At 41.3% G+C, this 23,894-nt stretch overlaps 1 protein-coding gene across 11 annotated transcripts in view; it reads right to left on the bottom strand.

Moving 5' to 3' along the window:
- The window catches only part of Marf1 (meiosis regulator and mRNA stability factor 1), a 46,841-nt gene extending 23,230 nt beyond the window's left edge, over window positions 1-23,611 (bottom strand). For 4 of the 11 annotated variants that reach the window (XM_087209199.1, XM_013076349.3, XM_021237205.2 and 1 more), the window contains exons 1-16: window positions 23,455-23,602; window positions 19,046-19,247; window positions 16,050-16,736; window positions 15,202-15,376; window positions 14,185-14,411; window positions 12,255-12,372; window positions 11,423-11,595; window positions 7,510-7,938; window positions 7,161-7,318; window positions 6,919-7,074; window positions 5,797-5,989; window positions 4,956-5,134; window positions 3,669-3,749; window positions 1,756-1,992; window positions 1,511-1,630; window positions 730-905 (exon numbers count right to left, since the gene is read on the bottom strand). In XM_087209199.1, coding sequence (XP_087065325.1) covers window positions 730-905; window positions 1,511-1,630; window positions 1,756-1,992; window positions 3,669-3,749; window positions 4,956-5,134; window positions 5,797-5,989; window positions 6,919-7,074; window positions 7,161-7,318; window positions 7,510-7,938; window positions 11,423-11,595; window positions 12,255-12,372; window positions 14,185-14,411; window positions 15,202-15,376; window positions 16,050-16,736; window positions 19,046-19,189 — 3,253 coding nt within the window. In that variant the 5' untranslated portion in view covers window positions 19,190-19,247; window positions 23,455-23,602. Of the gene's footprint in view, window positions 1-729; window positions 906-1,510; window positions 1,631-1,755; window positions 1,993-3,668; window positions 3,750-4,955; window positions 5,135-5,796; window positions 5,990-6,918; window positions 7,075-7,160; window positions 7,319-7,509; window positions 7,939-11,422; window positions 11,596-12,254; window positions 12,373-14,184; window positions 14,412-15,201; window positions 15,377-16,049; window positions 16,737-19,045; window positions 19,248-23,130; window positions 23,412-23,454 lie in introns of those variants that run through there. The other 7 variants (XM_021237202.2, XM_021237204.2, XM_013076350.3 and 4 more) reach the window with 7 other exon arrangements.
- Window positions 23,612-23,894: the final 283 nt, after the last annotated feature.

The following is a 23,894-nucleotide window of genomic DNA, read 5'->3' as shown; positions in this document are numbered from 1 at the left end:
GCAACTTGGTCATGAGGAACATACTTTCCCACAGGGACAAAATTATAAATGGTCATTGATTAGGGAGTGCAGAAGGAGGTTAACTGAATCACAATGGAGCTGAGAACGTTACCCAGAAAGCCAAGGAAACCAGTAATGCTGTAAAACTACTATGACTGCCAGGGATTTAGCTCAGTGGTTTCGCCGCCTGCTGCACAAGCGCAAGGACCCGAGTTTGATCTCTGGTACCAAAAAAACAAAAAACAAAAAACAAAAAGAACTACTAGGACTAAAACTGAGTAAGAGACAGGTTTTGTGTTATCCCAATGCTCATACCTAAAAAGCATTTTAAAAAAACCAATCAGACAGAAATCTTTATAAAAAGATGGAATGGGCTTGTGAACTCATGGGTCAGGAGAGAGAAAGGAGAGGTAGGATAATCCACGGCTCCTGAGCAGCCTAAGACTGAGGGGAAAGGAGGGGTTCAGTAACAAACATTTCTCCTCCAAGCAGCTTGACTTGGCAGAATGTCCTGATTATCCTGATCTTTTTTCTTATAGCAGGGGGAGGTAGAAGGAGACAGGACATGTTAGCGTCAAAGAGAAGGAAATATATATATAGGCAACAATTTAAAGTGTTGTTCAAAGGTAGCGGCATCAGACACTAGCAACTCAGGGCACACCCATAGCTGGCAAATGGTGTGGCTCCTCCCAGCTTTGTGGGAGCTCAGGTCTAAATCCCAACACCTACCAGTGCTGGGAGGTGGGGGCTTGTCGTGAATCCACTTCACCACTCTGACGCCATTCTGAGCAGTGCCCATGTTCACATCTGGAATGCAGGTGATGAAGTGCTCCAATGGGACACCCCCTTGGTTTTCCTGCACTAATTCTAGGTCACCAAACTCTGCAGCATAGCAATCTGGAAAGCTGAAGTGTGGGAAAACAAAGGTTAAAATAATGGAAAATAAAAGCACCCCCTAAATAGGAGGCTCTAGTTTACTGTGTTATTAAGTGCCTTCTGTTTAAATGTCTACAATCTGGGTTTGAATGTTAAAATTGAGGTCCTGGGGAGTCAACTGCTGTGGCATTGGCCTCTGATGCATGATGGTACTAGAAATTCCCGGCCAGTTTTCCAGGTTACAGATCAGTGATTCACCTGCTTTATTGTATGGGGCATTAAGGCTACTTTGTCCTGTAAGTCTACCCTCAAGTGGTTAAACAGATTTCTGAAGTCTTAAAATGTGCAAATAGTGGGGTTGTGTAGATTTCCCTGGGACCTACCAGATTTCTATTACAGCAACTACAATATATCTCTTTCCTGTGGAGAAGAAACTGTCCTGCTCATGGTTATGTTTGTAAAATTTAACACAAACACAATTTTCTTGATGAAATACTGAGTGAATAAATCCCATTTCAGACCATCAACTTCAAGGCTAAGCACTCTGCAACACTTGGGAGAGTAAGAGTGGGCAGACTTTCTGTAAAAAGGAGAACTAGGGCATTAACACTGACAAAGGCCCTGACGTGGTCACCTTAATAAAGGCACAGTGCCCTCATGGGTCCGGAGGAGAGTGTGAACCTGGGGTGCGAATGTCTTCAAAGAAAGAATCACAAAAGGAATCTTGTAAGAGTCTGGATCAAATTCATGTTCACTGGAGAAAAAAGAAGAAAACAGCTGACATTTCTCAGAGGTCTAAAATGTTAATAGTGTAATTAATTTTAAAAGATACTCCATAATCTTATATGAAAAGATTACTTAAGGAAAACAGTGACACACCTGAAGTCCTTATGAGAACAATGCTGCCTGCAAATGGGTTCATGATACTCCAACTCTTCAAATATGATTGGGCTGCAATTCGTGGAGGAGCCGTCATGTGACTGGGAAGATCCCAGGGGACTCTGGCGGGCCTGACTACTGGGTAAGAGACATACCAGCCGCCCGTTTCCTTGTTCACGTATTGTGACCGTGTCTGTTAATTTATATAAATCAGACACATTCAACTTGTGTCCAAACCTAAAACACAAAGAGAAAAAAAGAGATGTGACTTAGAGAGAATGTCTTCCTTTGATGTACAGAAAGACCTGTTTAAATATTTGAGCCAAAACTCAGAATGGTGCCTCCATCTCTTCAAAAGTAACACTAGACTATTCTGTGAATTCATTCACTACCGAGCCAGTGATGCCCAGGACTCCTTGGAGTCCAGTGCCCAGTACAACAACCACATCACTTGGTAGCGTCTTCCCTCACACCTTCCCAGGTTCTGTAAAAATGCCCTCACCTGTTTCTGAGCTGGAAAGCTATCTGACACGACCACTCGCAACATGGCTTCCCCTCACTTCCCCCTCCCTCTGGATTACCTCTCACCATCCTGCTCTCCACCCTCATTAGAAGTATGTCCTCTCCAGGGCTCTCTCACTTTCTATGCCTCAGCTGCATGACCGCGTGTGCTCTGAGACTGAACAACTTGATCACTCTGACTTGGATCTTTCCTACTCAGAGGTTAAAGGCCCAGGCTCCAGAGGCAGACTGGAATTCCTATCTTGATTCAGTTTCAATCTGTGTGACCTTAGTCAAGACACACAACCCAATCTGCACCTGTTTTTCCAATGGTAAAATGGGGTGATGACAGCACGTGTCTCACTGGGTTGTGAGGATGAAATGTGATTAAGCATGGCCAGGGCTTGACTCATGGCCTAAGGAACAATAGCTGCTCTTCTTGCCTGTGCCAGCACCCTATATCCACACTAAAATCTTCCCAGATGCCCATTCTCTACCTCCCAGGGAAACATGTGCTCTCCCCTTTGCTCTCATCTCTTGGATGGGAACACTCAGCCTCTCTGGAGCTGCTTGTGTTTTACCCAACAGCTCTGTGGTCACCAGTGGCTTCCACCTCATTCCCAAACCTTATAATGCACCCTTGAGTCCCAGCAGCCCCCATAATCCCCACATGCCTGATGTGCTCTCTTCCACACATCCTTCTTCCAAATTCCTCACTTCTGGGATCTCCCGTCCAGTTCCACCCTTCTCCACTTCTCCCACCTCCTCTGGTCTCCTGTGTGCCCACACCAATCACCTTTAGGGAAACAACTGCCCCCATTTTGGGGCACTGACTTCTCTCCTGAGGGAGCCTTCAAATGCACAGCAGAGTTGTAGAACTCTACCCAGCTACTCCAAATGGCTCCCTGGAATTTGTATGTCCAAAACCAAGAATACTCATTGTATTCTCTGCTCACACTTTTCCCTCCTATTTCCAGTTTAACTACCCCAACATCTTCCTAATCATCCACAGGGGAGGGGAGGCAAAAATGACTCCACTTTTCACACTGCTCCTTAACACTATAGTTGCCCACTCTTGCCGCACTGACGTTTGAAATTTCTATGGCATCTGGTTTCTTCTGTTCCCACAGCATCTGCTTGGGGCTGGGCCTGAGAAGCACCCTTTTCCTCTCTCTTTTCCTCTGTTTATTCCGCCTCAGATACTACTGCTACCAGGACAGTCTTCCTGAAGTATGGTTCTTGTCACCATGCCTGTCCCTCCCCGCCCTCCTCCACTATTTTAGGGGTTCCCCACTATCCATGGAGTTAACAGTCAAGGTCTTTGCTTTTTCCTTCCTATGCTACCATGGTTTTGTCCGTGGAAGTCACCAATAAATACTGACTGGATCAATGAAACAAGAAATCTAACTTACTTTTTTTCATAGATATCTGTAAATTTAAAAAGAGGCAAACAACAGGCAGGGGCATCCTGAAGAATAGACATTGTTTCTGCACTGTAAGACAAATTTTTTAACTAATTAGAGAACAGAGACTATTACCTCTACATTTCAGTGGTTTTAAAACAATTCATAAAATTAACATGATGTTTACACAAAGTAAATCTGTTAAGTTTCTGATTATGTCAGAATTTGCTTTCTAGGAAAATTTAAAAGGATTTTAAAGAACAACCCAATGAAAGATTAAGTCACACACTAAGATTTTTATCAGACTCAAAGGCCCTTCCATACCTGTGGAGCACAAGGACCCTGACTAGGCACAGTAGGATAAGCACCTGAGTGTTAAAGCACAGTAAAAGGCAGAACAGCTTGAAGCATCTCCTGCCACAGTGCAATTTAAACGTCACATTATGGAATTGGATGGACCTATATATACAGGTGACTGGATGCACAACTGAATATAATTTCAAAAGTCAAAAGGTAAGGAAAACTCTGAGGTAAATAACCCAAAAAACAAAATGCCCACCCTGTTAAGTATGGATTTTGGCCACAGAACTATGGATAACTTTTTTCTCCCTGCTTCTTCTGTTTCTAAACTTTCCAATTATTCTTCAATGAGAATTATTTTTATTCTAAGGGGGAAAAAGGCAATTTTAAATAGTGGTGAGGTACAAATTACGGAAAAGATTCTTGATTGTTCAAACAGACATTCAGGACTGAATCCTGTTTTATTATTTACCCTCAAAACAAGGAAAGCCAAAGAATCAAATATTATGAATAAAATCACAAGACTCCCAAAATTGATATAGTCATAATGTAGACTTATAGGGCTTGCAGTGTATTTGACATTACGGATATACCTGCAAGTTGAGAATTTGGAGCTTTACAGACCTAGTCTCTATAGACAAATCCATCTTTTACCATGGTATGAAGAAGGTATTTTAGACTTTTCAGGCTTATAAGCTTCTAGGTAGAGGGCTACTATTTTTAGAACCTGTTCCATAGGTGCATACTATTTTATCCCCAAAAGCTTGCCAAGTTTAAGCTGTACTTCATCTATAGTTAATGACCTGAACAAGACTCAAACGGTCATTTCTAACCTTATCGAATGAAAATAAACATTACTGCATATCTAATTATCATGAGCGATTTGGAAATGTGATAAAATCTATTTTTATTATTTCCAAAGCTGTTTCTGGGTCAAATGTTATCTCCAAATGTTATCTCTTGAAATAAATGTCTGGGTGTTTTGTTTGGTTTTACCTCAGTAAAGAGAGTGATTTATTAGCAGCTCCTGTGGCAAGTGAGACCAGAATCTTCTTATTGCCAATCTTATGTCTGTGGAGGCTATTCACTGCACCAATTGCTTCTTGTAAGTTTTCCATCTGAACAGTGGCTTTAAGCTGATAATCTGTATGGGGGCTGAGCTCAACACTCTTCACCTACAACAACAAAAAGACAAACACAATGCTACCTCTACTCAGGACCATCATCTTAAAACTGAAGGTGAATCATTAAAGGACACAATTGTGCACTTTAGCTTGTGAGGGAACCTGTATGAAATGCTACACTCCTGCCAGACAGAATACAGGTGACTGGCTTGAGGTGACCTGCAGAGACATGACCCAGCCTGGTGAACCTGTACACTCTGGCACATACAGCTCTGAGCCAGTCTCAGAGGCCAATGCCCAGGAGGAATCTTCAAGCTCCTCTCTAGACCCTACAAAACCCTGAGTTTAGCAAACTGTACCTAAAATACTGAGTCAGATGCAGTAGGAATTAAAGAAAAACAGCCAACATTATTTTAGAACACTATTTCTGTATTTCATCAGGCAGAGCTAACTAAAACCCATTAATGTTTTACTTCCCAAAGGGCCACTTAAACCCCTGCGAATGACAAATCCTGCTCACTGCTGCATTGCTTGCTTTCTGGGGCTGTATCCCAGACACTGGTGGCATGGCGCTACCTCAAGAAAACAAAAGAGTCACACCTGTCCAGTCACAGTTATATACTGGCTGTAATTATATGTGTCAAGTTAACGTCTCCCCATGTGAAGTTCTACCAATGGGTAAAAACCAACAAGAACACAAATGAGAGGGTTACCTTGCCATGCCTGGAAAATGCCTCCTGGATGAGCTGCTGCAGCTCCTTCCGGGACAGTCTGTAGTCTACATTGCTGACCTGGATGTCAGCACCATTTGCAAAGGGGTCCGGGTGGCTGGCTCCACCGCTGGAACTGGCAAGGTTGAAAGCAAGTGGGGATGCTCTGTTTGAAAGGCTTGGAGACAAACTCCTGCTGAAAACACATGTGTGGAGGTCATTCTTAAAATGGTTCTGTCATTCTGGCTTTGTCTGAAGCTACAGACAGAAAAAGCTTCCCTGTTTGGTTTTCTTTTTTCCTTGAGACAGGGCCTTGCTATGTTGAACCAGCTAGGCTCTCAAACTTGTGATCCTTCTGCCTCCCCCTTCCAAATGCTGGGATTACAGGTGTGTGGCACCATTCCTGGCTACTGTGTAGTTTTCCAATGTATTTTCATCTTAAATATGTACTGATTAAGCACTGTCTGAAGTATCGGTGGCCTCTATTAAATGATCAATGAATTATTTAATACCAAATATTCTTTCATTGGCTTATTTAAAACTAAAGGCAGAAGTCATCGGCAGTCTTTATGAACTGACTTTGTACTTAGGAGATTTGTGTTATCAATTTCAGCCACTGTACCTCCTCTGTGGCTCTGAAAAGCTAGCTGGCTTATGAAAAGCTGGCTCATATGCTGCATCCTTCTGCACAGAACATTTTCATGTGAATTTTTAGATGTGATTATACAGATCCACATAAGGTCTACAGAGAACCTTACTTCGAAAACAACTTCCTACAAAGTGCCATATTAATAATAAGCCATGCATGCCTAGTTTGGGCTTTTTCCACAACAGGTTAAATGTAAAGGCATCTTAACATGCCTTCCATCACTGGCCAGGGACTAAGGTTTTTCTCTCTTTGACCTCTGCTTACCAAGATTTCTGTGCGGAGGGGGAGAAACGGTGAGAAGCACTTACCCTAAATGTCAGCTATAACTTGAGAAAGAAGGGATCAGGGGATAGGGAGGAAGGCCTATTTTTTACTTTGTACTTCTGTACTGTCTAAAGTCTTTCCAGTATACATAGTATTTCCTAAGCCTTTCTATTGCACATAACCACCCACACAGGTCAAGAATCTGGACTTACCTAGGAGACCAAGACTGAGATGTGAGCAGAGGACTGACTTGCCTTGATGCAATCAACTTGCTAAAAGCAGATGGGTAACTCACTTGGAAGACAGTCTCTTCATCTTTTTTCTCTATAGGAGAACTGGTAACACTTCGGGAACTGAGGGTCTCTTTTCTAACAGAAGAAAAAAAATTGAAGGTCACCTATCTTCGTTTCTATCGATTAAAGCAGCAACTAGGAGAGAAAGTAACTTAACATACTTCTGGCTGCTTTTGTAAAGCGCCTCTGCCACCCCCGAGCTTTTTGGTGTCGGCCCTACAGTGCTTGGGTTACTGTGCGAAGGCGGTGCCAGCCTCACATTACCATGCTGGTGCTCACTGCTTCGATGACCAGTCTTTGACTCCATGTGGCACAACTCCTTAAAAGACACAAGTACGGTGAGTTTCAAATTTCAGTATCCAACATGTGTTAGACTGTACAGAAAATACTTTCACTACAGTATTACCAAAAACTGAAATAATAAAAAGCACACACCAAAAGCCATACAGCATAGAAATGAAGAAATTAAACCTACCATAAACTTCAGAAAGGAAAAAATATCAAAATTACCTGTAAACTTTTAACATTTGTAGTTTTTGTAGCAGATCCAGAATTTGCCTGTGACCCTTTTCCAGGCATGAGTTTGGCACTGGAAGATTGTTCACTTGCATCTTTGATGAGGCACAGTTTTGTATTCTTAAGTTTTTTGGGAGATTTCACTTTATCAGCAATTGTATTTGAACTCTTTGCTTCACAAAGTTCTCTATTTTTGGGAGTAAATGACACAATGATCCTATTACCAAAGACATCTTCATTTTCCATTCGCTTCTGAGCCCGTTCTGCACTATCTTGGTTTATGAAGCGGAGAATTGCACTGCAGCCTGTGATACTCAGCACTTTCCCACCACAATTATCAGACAGGCGCCTGAGCCTGTTGCTAATGCTCTTGCCATCTTTATTTGCTGGTAGGTTATAAACATAGAGCAGAGTGTGGCACTGCTGATACAAAGAAAAAAAAGTTACATTAGGTTAACTCAAGGACATACAATTTTAAAACATGGGAGAGGACTGTTAGTTGGGAGAATAAATTTATTTAGTGTTGTGACAAGGTAACCTAATGTTGTTGTAAAGAATACGATGGGGCACAAAAGGCTATATATTGCATAATCCCATTTCTATAAAATGTCCAGGGAAGGCAAATTTTCAGATACAGATTAGTAGGTTTCTCGAGGAAGGAATGGAGATTAACTATAGACTAGCATAAGAGATCCTATTGAAATGATGGATATATTCTAAAACTGGCTGCACAATTGTGTAAAATTATTAAAAATCACTGAACTGTACACTTAACAGAGGTGGATTTTGTGCAATGTAAATCACAGCTTAATAAAGTTTTTACACGTCTATTTATTTAGCAGGGCTGAAGAATAATATTGTATACAATTCAAGTCTAAGTACAACAGCAGGTAACCCTCAGCCTAGAAGCTGTATTAGGAACTGGATGGCCATAACTCTTCCAGACGAATTCAAATTTGTATATTAAGAAACAGTGCCATTGAAGAGCCAGAAGAAAACTTAAAATAGCCGTGGATTTAGCTCAGTTGTTCTGCTGCCTGCCTCGAAAGCAAAAGGTCCCAAGTTCAATCTCCAGTACCAAAAAAAAAAAGAAAAAAAGAAAACAACTTAAAATAATCACAGAAAAGGTTAAATCCAGAAGCCACAAAAGGAATCACTAACAGGCTGGGGATTTAGTTCAGTGGTTTTGCTGCCTGCTGTGCAAGCGCAAGGACCCGAGTTTGATCCCCAGTACAAAAAAAAGGAATCACTAACAATGGGCAAAAGATGTAAACAACTTACAAGAGAAATATCGAGACAATAAATAACATTAAAAGAATTATCTTGCACCTTGCTAATGATTAATAAAAAGGCCAACTGCAGCAGACAGTATTTTGTGCCCATCAGACTTACAAATATTTTAAACAGACCCTAGGAATCCTTAAGACTGTAAATCAATATCACCTCCCTAGATATCACCTTGCAGTGTGCCAGTAACATTCTGACCCAGAACTGCCACACCCTGTAACTTACCCTATAAACTGTTAGTCTAGGGGCATAAAGACAACATGGATGAGCTTTCTGCAGATGGCAGAAAAACAGGGTATACACAAAATGCTCACTAATAGATAAATGGTTAGATAACTTAAAGAGCAGCCATATAAGTATGGTTACAAATCAACATTACGGTTTTCATTATTTTTTTTCTTTTTGTGGTACTGGGCATTGGCTCAGGGCCTTATTTTTTATTTTGAGACAGAGTCTTGCTGAGTCACTAAGTTACCCCTTGCTTGAACTTGCAATCCTCCTCCTCAGCCTCCCAGTGCTGGGGTTGCAGGTGTGCATCACTGTGTCTGGTTTAACATTCCGGGTTTTACACGTGGTATACTTATGCTAATGTATACTGAGATGAAAAGATAAGCGAGTTTTGATATTGTTAGGTTAAACACTATGCATGTGAGACTTTTTAATTTACAATTATAAAATCTGGAGGATAATACCAAACCGGTAAGTGATTACCTCTGCAGGGCAGGACTGTGGGGTTTTCACTTTCCACACTTCTGCATATAGTTTTTTGTTTGTTTTTCCAATAAACATTTTTCTTACAGGGCCTCTCCTTTGTATAGGAAGGCTGGTGACCAACAAAATCTATATTCTTTCTATTAGACTCAAGATCCAGGCAGACCTGACATACATCCATTTATTAAAGAGACAGAATGAAAAACAAGAAAGTATGTGTCACATGCTATCCCTCTAGTGAGTTAGAAAAAAACATCTGAGAAGAATAAATGTTTTGGATGATCAGGGTTTTTTTGTGGGTTTTTTTTTAAATACTACATTTGACTTAATGGTGTTCAATGTTAAAAAACGGAGTACAAATCAGAGCAAAAGGGAGTAAATGCAACTCTAGCTACAAGACTAAAAAAAAAAATGACAAAAATGAGTTAGAAAGAGGCTCAAGAGAGCTGTATGTTACTCCTTTGGTAAGACTCTGGTATCCCTAACTAATTGTCTGTAGCATGTGACTCCTCTTGGGCCAGACCCCGGGCTTGCTGGCAGTGGGATCAGCTGAGCAAGTGACTGAATTGGAAGAGCTGGGGCCCAGCCTCTGCTCTGCTGCTCCCATCAATGACTTGCTTATTTTTCTAAGCGCTGACTTCTTCCCTTTAATGAGGATGTTAGAGGAGATAAGGTATGCCTGTATCTCTGAAGTTATTAAATTATATGTTAAAACTGCATTTAATGTATGGAATTGCCTACTTTCTTGGATCATCTAGACCACGGCACCTCTCCACCATTATCACTATACCTTTTTTTTTGGTACCGGAAATCGAACTCGGGTCCTTGTGCTTGCACAGGAGGCGGCAAAACCACTGCCTGCCTCAAAAGCAGAAGGACCCGAGTTCAATCCCCGGTACCTAAAAAAAAAAGTTACATACATTTTCCAAATAGCTTAAAGTCAGCTCAGCACTGCAGTAAACATTCTTATGCCAAATCAAGCCTAACAAAGTGTCCTCCTTCCTGGAAATATGCTTATACTCTACTAGGACACAGCTTTAACTCCTAAGTGTGCCCTTTAAGAAAGCACAGACTCGGAGGCCTGCTGGAACCTAAAGATTAAACACTTTAAAGATCCACAATTACCTTGTTTATATGATACCAAACACATGAGTACCGTGGACCCTTGACTTACGAACTGATTAGTTCCCAAGGGCTGGTTGTAACTCAAGCTGGTAGTAAGTCAACACAGCTGAGGTGTTTACCTGAGTACATGCTAAAGAGGCACATGACTCTTCCATTAACCTAATTAACCCAAGTTGTTCATATGTCAGGCCAGTTGTAACTTGAGGGTCCACTGTATTTGTGAACTCATCATATTCTCTACCCATAATACTTGGAAGCCAAATGAGTAATGACTCTCATTCCATTATTTCCATGCATTTGATATAAAACACTGATAGTCTGGGGGACAACAGGAAGTGACTACTGATAAGGTGAATCTACAAGCCAATTCCAGGGCTGGGGATTTAGCTCAGTGGCACTGTCCCTGCCTCGAAAGCACAAAGTCCTGAGTTTCCCAGGTACTGGGGAGAAAAAAAAAAAAAGAATATACAAGTCAATTCCCTATATTTTTTTAAAATAAAAGAAACATTATTTTTTTTGTACAAGAAACATCGAAGCAGGCTGGGGATTTAGCTCAGCGGTTCCAGTGCCTGCCTTGCAAGTGCAAGGTCCCAAGTTTGATTCCCGGTACCAAAAAAAACCCAAACAAACAAGAAACACTGAAAGTTTCCAAGCCTAATTTCAAAATCCAATCAGCCTCCTACAAAGAACAGCTCCACCTGGATGTGTTAACTTCCTTGTTAAGGACTTTTGGCCTCTATAATCTAACACTGGAAAATGGCAAAAATAATGTAAATTCACTTACTGGCATTTTTAGTGGTAACCTGGGGGGCAAATCTGAAATGAACTCTTCAAATCTGATGAGCTCGTTAGCATGATGCAGCAGTGCTTCTGAGGCCTGGTTTTTATGGACCAAAATTATGTGGAAACCATGCCTGTGTCTCAGATCACTAAGTTCCAGTGCAAAATTGACATCAGCTGAAAGAAAATACGCCAATCAATCCCATTGCCAAACATCAGAAACACCTGACGGTCCTAGGAACACTCCCTGGGAAGGAAGGAGGAATGGCTGGCTTGTTTTCAAGATTACTTTTCTTCCCTTATGTGAACAAATATATATTTCCTTTCAGAATTTCCATGGTAAGGAAATTTTACTACATACCTATAATGGAATTCCAAGACATACGCTACTTTTAGTATTAATAGGGAGCAGATATTTATATGTTGGGAGACTTAAATTTGGAACTTACTCATGTTGAGATTTTAAAGTTAGTAATACTGGTTGGGTCCAGGGTAGAAAACCCCAAAACACCAAAATCACATTGTCTTTATCTTAAAGTTACATTTTCTTTAATAAGAACTCAAGTCCCATGAGGAAGACCATAGAAGTTCACACAGGGGGCCGGGGATTTAGCTCAGTGGTTCTGCCACCTGCCCCGTAAGCACAAGGACCCGAGTTCAATCCCCAGTACCAAAAAAAAAAAGTTCACACAGGCTCAATTATTTTCCTAAATAATACACATCAGTGTGTCTTATGTATGTAGCTTCTTCAAAGGCACGCATTGCTTTCTCATATTTCTGACTTTATGACAGTTCCCATACAGTGAGCTTAGCTGAAATCAGCAGATGTCACTTACTTGACACAAGAACCACAGTGGCTGGAGCAGTGTGAGTATTTGCAAACCTTCGGAGACTCTGTCGGAGTTTATCATCAGCAGCATTCTTTGCAGTAGCATTGATGTGAGCAACAGTTACCTGCATAATTTATAGTAAGAGTGAATGAGCAAAAGCTGATGTTAGAACACTGCTACCCATTTTGCCCACATTTTAGTAAATAATTCTTGAGGAAAGCAATTCCACAACTATTATTAGAAATGCAAAATAAATTACAACTAGATCACAACGTTTTCAAACCTGGTTCTCCGTATGAATTAATTGGGTATTACTACCCTGCTCTCATCTGCTTTTGAGCTTCTTTTACCCTCATTTCAGAAAATCAGTAGAGCCTGGTGTGGTAGTGCACCTGTAAACCCAGCACTCACGGGACTGAGGCAAGAGGAGTGTTAAGTTCAAGGTCAGACTAAAGTACAGAGTGAGTTCAGTGCCAACCTGGATCGAGACTGTCTCAAAAAAAAAAAAGTAGAGAAAAATGAAATTAAGTCATTAAATTTTCCCTACTAGCTTTTGCCAATAATTTGGAGACGCTGGAAATCAGCTGTATGATTAAGATATGATTTGTGGTTGTACATTTGTCTTTGCTATACACTTACTGTGGATCCCGGGATCTAAGGCAGTGCTGGTGAACCTACATACCACAGCAGCCTGTTTTTATCACTGAAAGCTCTAAAAGGTTCGCCATCACTGATTTAGGATTAAGTGGTAGACAGAACAGAGGAAGCTCCTACAGGAACCAAAACACTTGACTCCTGTTAAAACTTAGCAGTCTCACATATATATTAGTCTCCAATGCAAAGATTTTGACAAGTACCTCAATTACATGTAATACACATAGGATTTTTAAAATTTATACATAAATGTATAATTTGAGACAGCAATATAGAATGTCAATGGAATTACTTGCCTAAGAGTCAAAAGACCTGGATTCTAGCTTCAGAGCATGGACTTCAAACTCAGATTATCTGGATTTAAATCCTACCCCTTTCACCTACTGGCCATGTGATCTTAAAGATGCTGGGTCTCCTCTCAAGGTTTTACTTTCATTGTAAACTGCAAATAATAATTCCTACCTGCCTGCTTCACAGAGGAGTTATGACCAAAGGAGACAAATGTATGTTACCATTATGCCAATATAGCATGAAAGTACTGTGGACCCTTGAATTACAAAGTCAATTCGTTCTGGAGGGCTGGTTGTTACTCAAGTTGGTCAACTGAAGGCTCAGGCTCCTCTACACAGCCTTCAAAGTCTCTCTCCTGTATACTGAGAGATCTCAGTGTCCTTAGAGAGACATTGGCCCAGGATTTCTCAGTTAACCCCACACAGGAAAGGATGTTGTAATGTTCCTTCCACAACTCTTTAAGGGTTAAATCTGTATCTAAGACCATATGGAAGCACAAGTGGCTGGCACTCAGGTTGTAAGTCAAGACTTTGTAAGTTAAAACTAAAATTTTGATTTATGAACCCACACTGTTCATATATCAGGGCAGTTGTATAACTTGAGGGTCCACTGTATAAGTAACATTATTGAAATATCAAACATTGGGTGTGTAACAGTGGGTCAATGGATAACGCATCCGACTATGGATCAGAAATATCAAATATTAAATGATTTCTAGTCCTTTAGGAATAATTTTTTGCTAATTTCCTTTATGTAAAAACTAAGCACCAATGCAATGAAGTCATTAAATTTGGAACTGGAATTCTTATGTTTATTTTTCCAGTACCAGGGATCGAACTCAGAACCTTGTGCTTTCGAGGCAGGCACTGCGCCACTGAGCTAAATCCCCAGCCCTCTGGAACTGGAATTCTTAAAAAAAAAAAAAAAAAAATCACCCATACTTATGCTGCTACCATAGATTATAATTCTTAAAAAAAAAATTTTTTTTTACCTGGCAATTATTCAGCTCTTGAATAACTTCTTTGTTTTCTTTGCTGATGTCACAGACACAGATGAACTCTGCTTCTCTGTGGCCTTTAAAAAACTTTTCACGGATTCTCTGTACAACAGTAGTGGCTGACCGACCAGAGGGAACTGAGCAGTTTTCAATATCCCAAAAAACTCCAATGGGGGGTAGGTTTTCTAGCACCTGTCCGGCTAGTGCAACTTCTGATGACCCTTAAGAAATTACATGTAGTGAAAAAGATGGCAAATTAAAACACAGTAATAGGTAGGTAGCTAGTAGTCTTAGTGGGAGTAAAACTAAATTACTGATGTTAAGGATACTCACTGGCTGATCAAATACGCAACCAAAGTGCTGAAATATCACTCTAAGAGACTTTCCTGTTCCTTAGGAGCAAACAAATCTACAGGTCAAGGGACTTCGTGCCTGGGATAAACATATTCACAGCATGAGCCATTCTTACGCTGAGTGAAGCTTCTCTGAACACTAACAGTAACCAATAAGATGCTGGCACTCCAGAACCTGATTTTCACATTCGGCTCATGCCTGTCTCTCTACTCAGTGTGAAGAACACTGACGAGATGAACAAGATGAAGCTGTTACTGTTGATGATTTTATTTTTACACTTCATTAACATCTGATTAAACATTTTTAAGTTTTCACAAGATAACTTATCATATTAAAAACTGGGGAAATGATTTTAGTTTCCAAATAATATTTATAATCAGCTATTATCAAATTGTTCTGAATGCTAAATACTTCTAGGGAGGGTACATCAAGTGTGTTTATGAACCTAAGTTAATCCTAAGTCTCTCCAGCATTTGATTTTGGTTTATATTGAAAAGATTTTTACCCAGAGATGGAAGGGGAGACTCACACATATGTTAAAGCTCACATACAGCTTTAGAAGCACAAGGAATCTTTTAAAGGCAATTAAATGCAACGTTTGTACTGGCTACTGAAAACTACTTAAAAGTGCACATTTTATGCCATGCTGTCATTTACCAAATTTCGAAGCAGCTTTGCCCAGACTGGTCGCCAGCAGCAAGGTGGTCTCCTTCCCTGCTCCTTTAGTTCCACAGCCATTACACAGAGGGATCGCGAGAGGTGCAGGCTGAGTGTTTGGAGGTGGGATATTTGGCCAGACTTTAGCAGCATCAATTATACTATTTCTTGCCGGCTGTTTTAAAAATTTTTTAAATGGTTTCAGATAAATCATTCCAGAACCTAGAGTTATATACAACACTGAAAACACATTCTAAGTGTTTCACCTTCTACATGCTAACCTCTGATAAAATGTATTTTCAAATAATCTTCCGAGAACCATTAGTTATCAATCATAACTTCATTTCAAGAAAGGACTTCAGATGATCACAACAGATACTCACATGCCTGGACCTTTACATCCTGGAGCACATGCCTGCTACCACGGAAACTTCACACACTTTACATAAAGGGTGGCAAAGTTTTCACTTGAACATGGGTGTGACTGAGGTCAAAGGTAGTACGGGGCTACCCACATTATATGAAACACACAACTGTTAGGTCAGTTGTGCTCTTGCTTCTGGAGATAAGACAACATAGGGGCTTTGCCAAACGAAATTCAAATTTATAGGAAACATATTGTAGCCAGAAGCTCTAAAAACATAAGCTGTGTAAGTAATTACTATGTACTGCCTTGAATTGTTTCTACCCTTTGCTTCTTTCAGACCAGCAGAAGTTATCGAGGAGGAGGCAAGATTTACACCACAGAAGGACCCTCAACCCCATGCCCAGTAAGACTTTTCAAGACAAATCACTTAGTCATTCCTCAAAGTTCACCTGCACCCAACATAAAAAATAAAGATACACACCTTGTTTAGACAGTCTTCGCAGTAAAGTGAGCCCTTTAAACAAACCGGAGGTACCACATTTAGGTGCAAAGAGTTGGTGCACAAGTGAGGCGTTAGCTCCGTCTGTGAAACGTGCTCTTCCAAATGCCCTGGAGCCCCACTTGTGAAATCAGAACAAGGGAAATAGCCAGTGGAGGTACAGCCCTGGAGAGTTGGAAACTGATGCAGCTTGTGCACGTTACTGTGACATGATTGGAAATGGAGTTTTCCACAACAGGGCAGGTGTTTGCAAGAAGATAATTTACTCTCTAGACACATGCTGGGGAAGTCACTTGCAATGCCTGCCAAACTCTTTCTAGCTGAGGAATTCTGGAGCAAAGACGCAGACTGGAAAGCAAATCCTGACCCTACCTGACACGTGACTGTCCTGGTGCTTTGTGAGTCTAAGAGTGCGGCTGGGTGAATCAAGCTACCAGTACCTCCATTACTGCCACCACCACCACCAAAATGCAATGGTGAAGTGGAGGGTTCATTAGGGCAATGAGCACAGCAGCTTACTTTGGGGACAGTTGAAAGCTGTATTTTAGGTTGCTGAAGAGAATGAATATCAGGCAGTGGGACTGCTGGAAAAAGTTTAGAGCCAGCATGAAGGGGAGATGGTACATCCTTTAATTCCACAGCAACTTTCTTGTTCTCCATGTACTCTTTCTGAGAAAAGAAAATCAGAACACAAGTCAATTTTAAGAGGACAGTGATTTTCGCTAATACACTACTGCATTAAAAAGTGTACAATTCTATTTACATCATTCCAAAAACAGAATAGCAGCTAGCTAAATCCAGAGGAATTCTTCAGAGAGGTCTGCAGGAAGTGGGCACAGAAACGCACAACTCAAGTTAAAACTATGTTCTTCCTGAATCTTAAAAGAATGGGTTAGAGGGTCTGTCTGCAACTTTAGTAAACCAGCTTAACTATCTGTGCCTCAGTGGTCTCCCTTTCATAACTTCCCCTGACAAAATGTGTAGTGTGAGCCAGGCATGGCGGTGTACACCTGTAATCCCAGCACCTTGGGAGGCTGAGACAGGAAGATCACAAATCCTACTATAGCCTGGGCAACTTAGTGAGACCCTGTTTTTAAAAAAGAAAAGAGGGCTGGGGATTTAGCTCAGTGGTTCTGGCGCCTGCCTTGCAAGTGGAAAGATTTGAGTTCGATTCCCAATACCAAAACAAAAAAAAACCAAACAAACAATAAAAAAGAAAAGAAAAAGGGCTAGGGATATAGCTCAGGCTCTGGGTTCAACCCTTAATATTACAAAAAAAAAAAAAAGTAGTATGAAAACATCACAAACAGCATTCAGATGGTTACAGGCAAAGTAGTTTACTTTTACTTAATAGTTCCTGCAGTCAGTACATAAGGAGTTTTAGTAGAGCCTCCTAAAGGAGAAGATTCCAAACACTAATGATGAGATCAGACATCTACCCAAATGGCACAGGCATGATGCTGATGCAATTTAGGAATGCTAGGATATTGTGACCTAAAACCATAATGACAACAATTACATTGTAGCCAGTGCAAAGAATCAGAGTAATTAGAAAACGATTTGGGAAAGAGGTACAAGACAAACAATTTGCTACACAACTCTAACACAGGCACAGCAGGTCACAAAGATGACCCCTAAAAGTACCTGGCCCCTAAAAGGGAACCTCACTAATCAATATCCTTTATGGGCTGACTACAGAACTCTTAGGACAAAGAGGTAGTCCTCACACGGCGACTGAGACATGCTTATTCCTCAAAGCATAAAAGTCCACCTGGCTGTTATAATTTCATGCCTTTTGCTACAACTCTACATTATCTGCAAGAAATCTGGATTTTCAGTTAAGACTTTTCTTAAAGAAAAAGTACTAGCAATGGGCTGACAGGCAACAAGCATTGTGCTTTCCCCTGTGGTCATTTCACTTCATACTGAAAATTCACACACTGGCATTCTGATTTATTCAGGCCCGGCTGTCATGGGTAACATTACTGTAAGCTGGTCACCTGAACTTACTCCATTATGGTTCAAGATCTATAAAGTTGCGAGTCCAAATCTGAACTCAATGACTCTATGAGGACCAAATTCTCCATTCCATCCAAGGAAGTCCTGCCTGAGATGCCAGCCTTCCTTGTCCCCAAAGTAAAACCCTTCTGAATTAACTCAAATTATTTGATGCTTTGCAACAAACACAACTATATAGTAAAAACCTGCATAGTAAAATCTAGAGGAAACAGAAAATTAAACTTAATTTTTAAGTCTCATTTGGATCCCAAGTACAACAGAAAAAAAATCAGTGGTAACCTGAGGACCTGAAACAGAAACATGTTTAACTGAAACAAATCAGGTGTTATCACTCCTTGTGATCCCAGATACTTGGGAGGCTGGGGGAAGGGGACTGCAAATTTGAGGGCAGCCTGGCAACACAGACTCTTTCTCAAAATAAAATTTAAAAAGGACTGGGGATGTAGCTCAGTGCTAGAATGCTTGCCTATCATGCCACGGCCCAAGGTTCCACCCCAAATACTAAATTTAAAAAAATTTTTGAAAAAATGTCAAAATCAGCAGGAAAAAATAAAGAAAGCAAGAGACTGGGGATATAGTTCAGTGGAACAACGTGCATTTAGCAAGTGCAATTCCCTGAGTTTGATTCCCAGCATCGTGTACACACAAAAACAAGAAATAAGATATAAATACTCAAGAGAAATCCTGAACAAAAAGGACCTAAATAGGAAACAAATTTTAACTTCCTGAAGTTTTAACATTAAATGTTTAAAACACTCACTGTCACTCAGAGTGGAATATAAGAGTTAAACAATTATGTTCTCATTGTGTCAGGAATCATAATTTGTCACAAGGCACACTATAATCAGGATATACAGCAAAACCTGGCAGAGACTCCAGGGAGAGAGACTACATCCCACAGCTAATGGGCTTCTCATCCATTCACAGAAGGCGTTTGCTGTGTCCTTGCACATAGTTACCGTTTGGGGGCTAAGTGGCAACGTCTGCTCAGGAGGAGAAAAGCAATTAGAGAATTTCCAAAGCCATGGCTTAGCATCATTATCTTGTTGAAGCCATCCAAGTGTTCTACTGCAGGGGTTCTCAGTTCCGTTTCCTTCCATCATACAGCCATACAAAGTGGTTCATCATTCTCTCATCTTCCTTCTCTTTCATTCTTCCACCCTGTTAAGAAGATTTTAACATTATTTCTTTGCATAATATTGCAAATTTCATGATATATTAAAATTTGAAACTACAACTGTATGTAGAGAACAATGGCTTCCAACAATTCAAATTTAGAGAATAAAAGAAGAATGGAAATATTACAGGTTACTAAAATTTGATAAACTTGGCTGATTCTGTTTATGCTTAAAATCTAACATTAATCTGATTTTTAAAAAATCTATAGCGCTGGGGATTTAGCTTAGTGGTTCCAGCACCTGCCTCACAAGCACAAGGTCCCGAGTTTCATGCCTGGTACCCTCCCTCAAAAAACCCCCTATAATCTGCCATTCCTTATGTTCCATAACTCTTCAAAAAAGAATGAATTCTCGATGAATTTTATTTCTTTTTTACAACCTACATATCCCTGAGTGTCATTTCTTTTCATTTGACCAGAGTCAACTTTCTCTGGCCTTAAGCAGACGTTTTCTATTGTTTTTCCCTTAATTCTTCTCAGCTATCTCCCTCTAAAGAGTCTGATAAGGAGATTCAACAAGTTAATAGAAGAGGGCATCTAATCTTAGTAAAAGAACCACCACCATATCAAGTTTTCCTACTGTGTCTGATACGAACACGGAAAGTCAAAGTAAATAACCTCTGTGGACTTTGAGTTCTACCCTGCCAGTGAACAAATCAAACCAATCTTAGTTTACTTATAATGAAAGTGCAATGTAACACACCACCAAAAATCCAAGAACTAGAAATTACCAATATGCTGTATCTATTTCAATGTAAGAACACGTCGTGTAAGTCTTAAGCAGTGCAATAAAAGCAGATCAAATCAATCCACATCTGCTGGGATGAAAGCAGGTGGTCAATGGTGAGGACAACTAAACCTCATTTCCACATTCTCACCACGATATCCCAACACTATCTCTTACCTTCAGCAGCTATTTTCAAATGATTCATTTCACGATCAAAAATTTCATCTAAGCATACAGAAAATAACTTAGTTTCTTTTCTCTCAAATATGATGCTCTTTTCAAGAGATTTTACCATGTACACGGCAGGGGAGGGGAGACATGATCACCGTCAAAGGTAGGGGAGAGCTGATCACATGCAGCAGAAGCAAACTAGACAAAGCTGCGGATGTGTTTTATATTTTTAATTTCTAAAAAACTTTTTTTAAAAAAAATAAATGAGGGCCGGGGATTTAGCTCAGTGGTTTCGCTGCCTGCTGCGCAAGTGCAAAGACCCAAGTTCAATCCCTGGTACCAAAATAAATAAATAAATAAATAAAATCCAAAGTTTAGTATCTGTAAAGTTTTACTGGGACACAACCACACGAGTTCATTTAAGTACTGGCTAAAGTTCTGGCTACTTTTGCACAATTGGAGAGGTGAGTTCTTGCAACAGAGACTGGCCACAAAGCTTAAAATATTTACTTAGTGGCTCATTTTCTGAAGCTAGAAAACTTTACAAAGTTTCTGCTTTCCAGGCTCAGTAGCAAGGCTCTTGTGCGTAAGCACAGCTCTGGGTTCAATTCCGAGCACACACACCACACACACACACCAAAAATCAAAACAAAACAAAAGATCCAACAGTTTGTTTGCTCCTCTGTAAAATGTAGCTACAATCTCACCATTTAATTCAGACCACTAGAGAAAAAGAATTAGATAAATGTACCCCACTATCTCTTTTCACGTCTGTATCTTGTGCCAAGTACAGGGCTAGCTACACAGCAGCAAAAGTAAACGTGTGTTGAAAGAGGGGGCTGACAAAGTACACCATTTACTTAGACACACAGTTGGGAGAGGTTAATGCTGAAACAGATGGAGTCAACTGCCACCGCTAATATTCAATTATGATACTTGTTTTTACAGGTCTTTTGTGGCCCAACAAGCCCCTCTAAATTATAAGAATTTGTGATGTTCACAATATACACAAGCTCCACATACTTTCCCAAACCTCTCCAAAGCCAAATCTTGAAAGAGAACTCGCATTTACAATATAATAGTTTACACAGCATTTTCATTTAACCTTATTTATTTCCTTATCCAGCAAATATTTACTTAGTATCTTGGCAGGCCTAACCTTAGCACAGGAATATCAAGCCTATAATCCCAGTACCTTGGGAGGCTGAAGCAGGAGGATGCCAAGTTTGAGCCCAGCCTGGGCAACTTAGAAATTTAGTCAGAATTCATCTCAAATAATAATACAGTAATAATAATAATACTGTCACATCTGGTAGGTCTGGGTTGCCAACCCACCTTCGAATTTCTCTGGGTCTCTCTCTCTCTCTGATGTCGAAAGAGAAGTCAAACGATGGTACAAAGCAAAGGTAAGGTTGATTTGCAGAAGGAAGTGGTATAAAGCTACTCTGAAGAATGGGGCCCCCAGAGCTGGGTAACTGCTGAATTTGGGGCAGTGGTCCTGCCTTATGGGGTAGGGACCTGGGAACCCCTCTCTCCGAAGGTGACTACACCTGATTGGGTGGTCAGCTTGTTGCTAGGGATTTGTTTTGTGGGCTAATAAGGAAACAGGCAGGCAGGGCAACCTATACAAGAAGGAAAAAGGGTGGACACTGTTGCCTGCACAGATGCAGAAGCAAAACCACAGACTGCCTGCGTTAGGGGTAAAACCACAAAACTGCCGGCTGTTCACAGTCTCATACTGTCACAGAGGCTGCTTTTCTCCTACCTAGGGGTTCCATCTTTCCCTACAATGACAAAAGCAACATCAACAATAGGACTGGGGATGTATTTTGGTGCAAAGGGCCTGAAATACACAAGTACAGTACTATACAAGTTCAATCCCCATTACCACAAAAACAACAAAAATGGAGGCAATAGGATTCACTTATATAACGTTTTTTTCTCAATTCTGTGAGGTGGGAAGAAATTAGTCACAGGCTACAGAAGGGAAAAGAGAAACAAGTTTTGTAGCTAGCCCAAGATCGCACAATTACTGCAGAAAGGTGGCAAAACTAGGCTTGTTTACCTCTTTCTGCAACAATGAAGTGCCTCCAAAACTGCTCAATACAAGCAAATAAACAAAAATAAAAACTAGTTAGCAGCCTGCACTCTGAAATTTTCCCTAGTATTCCTGAGAATGCTACTAAGCATCTTAAGATAGCCAAAGCAAGTTCTGCTTGAGTGGGAGTCTCCCTTCTGCCAATCTCTCAAGTCTGAGCAATTCAGATAGTGGCTGAGAGCACAGGCTATGACGTCCAATTGCCCACATTTCATTCCCCACTGCTACCCGTTCCTATTTGTGCAGCTTTGGGCAACTCACAACCTCTCTGAACCTCAGATCCTCTTATGAGGGTTTGCTAGTAACAGAGAGCCTGTTGGAGGTCAGTTTGATTACTCGTGATAATCTAATTAGCAAAAGGCCTTCCCTTGGCACCCAATCTAGTTCTGAACTCCCATTCCACCCGTTACCGGTTTCCCCCTCTCATAGCTCTTCCATCTAAAATGATCTTGTTTATTTGCTTGCTACGTTATTCTTTCTCTCCCTTTAAAACATAAGTTCCACGACAGCAGGAACTGTTTCCTTATTCACTAGCGATACACCCTGCAACAGCACAGTGCCTTGCATAAATCAACAGATAACTTCTGAACGAATGAACAAAGCTCAATAAATGTCAAAGAAGACCGTTTAGTTTCAATTTCCCCGTGGCCAAAACAAAAATATCGCTCAGATATTTTAGAAGTCCAAAAGATACAAAGGTAACTGGAAAGCTCTCAGTAACATCAGAAAGGTGCCTGGGAAACTCTATAGGGTGTATCACGAGGTTACAATTAGTAGGGAGAGTGTCTGAAACCCCAATGCTACACCCTAGGGGCCATTGAAAAGCCGAACAGAACGCAAAACAATCAAGAAGGTTGCAAAAAACACTCGCCCCGAGCGTTTTCTCTTCACTTTCCAACTTGGCTCCTTCCGGGAAGGCTGAGACACCTGCAGGGCCCAACAGGGAACAGGAAGACAGGTGCGGGCGGGGAGCCAAATACCCAAAAGCAGAACAGTGGCGCCATAGTAACAGCAGTGAGCAGACTTGGAAGGGAGATAGGCTGACTCTCTGGGGCGCGGTCTGGGGGTATCCCAGCCCTTGCCCTCGGACTAGCCAACTCCCTCACCCCACCAGCAAGAAGTGGGGGAAGGGGGGCACTGGCCCCAGAGCAGTGGGTCCGTCAGGGTCTATTCCCAGCGCTAACAGCAAACTCACCTCAGCCACCCGCTCCACCTCGGTTCACATTCCGGCCCCGCCGCCTTCCCCCCGCCCCCCCCCCAGGCCCTTTGTTTTGATTCCCGACTCCGCAGCTCCCGCCGCCGCCACCAAGCGCACCCTCCACTTCCACTTCCGCTTCCGCACTGCCCCGCCCCTGTCGCAAAACCGACGCCCTTCTCTCCTTCTCGCCCCGCCCCTTCCTCCGCCCCTCGCCCGCCGCCGAGTCCTCGCCGCGCTCGGCATGCTGGGAACCCGGGGGGGGCGGGGCCTCGCGGCCCTGCAGCCTCGTCAGGCTCAGTCCCCTCCCGATAAAACCCTAAATCGGGACCTTCTCAGGGGAAGACCCTGACCATTTTGGTAAAAAAACCCCAGTTTGAGGAGGTTTTCTCTCTGGTTTAACTGTGTGAAGTCGAAAGGAACCTCAAAGCAGAGAATTA

This window comes from Heterocephalus glaber, unplaced genomic scaffold (genome assembly GCF_053883595.1).
Source record: "Heterocephalus glaber isolate CG9 unplaced genomic scaffold, H.glaber_assembly_v1.0 deba00000943, whole genome shotgun sequence".
NCBI classification, from domain to species: Eukaryota; Metazoa; Chordata; class Mammalia; order Rodentia; family Bathyergidae; genus Heterocephalus; species Heterocephalus glaber.
Note: the sequence above shows the minus strand (reverse complement) of the source record. Positions and strands in the feature narration are given on the sequence as shown.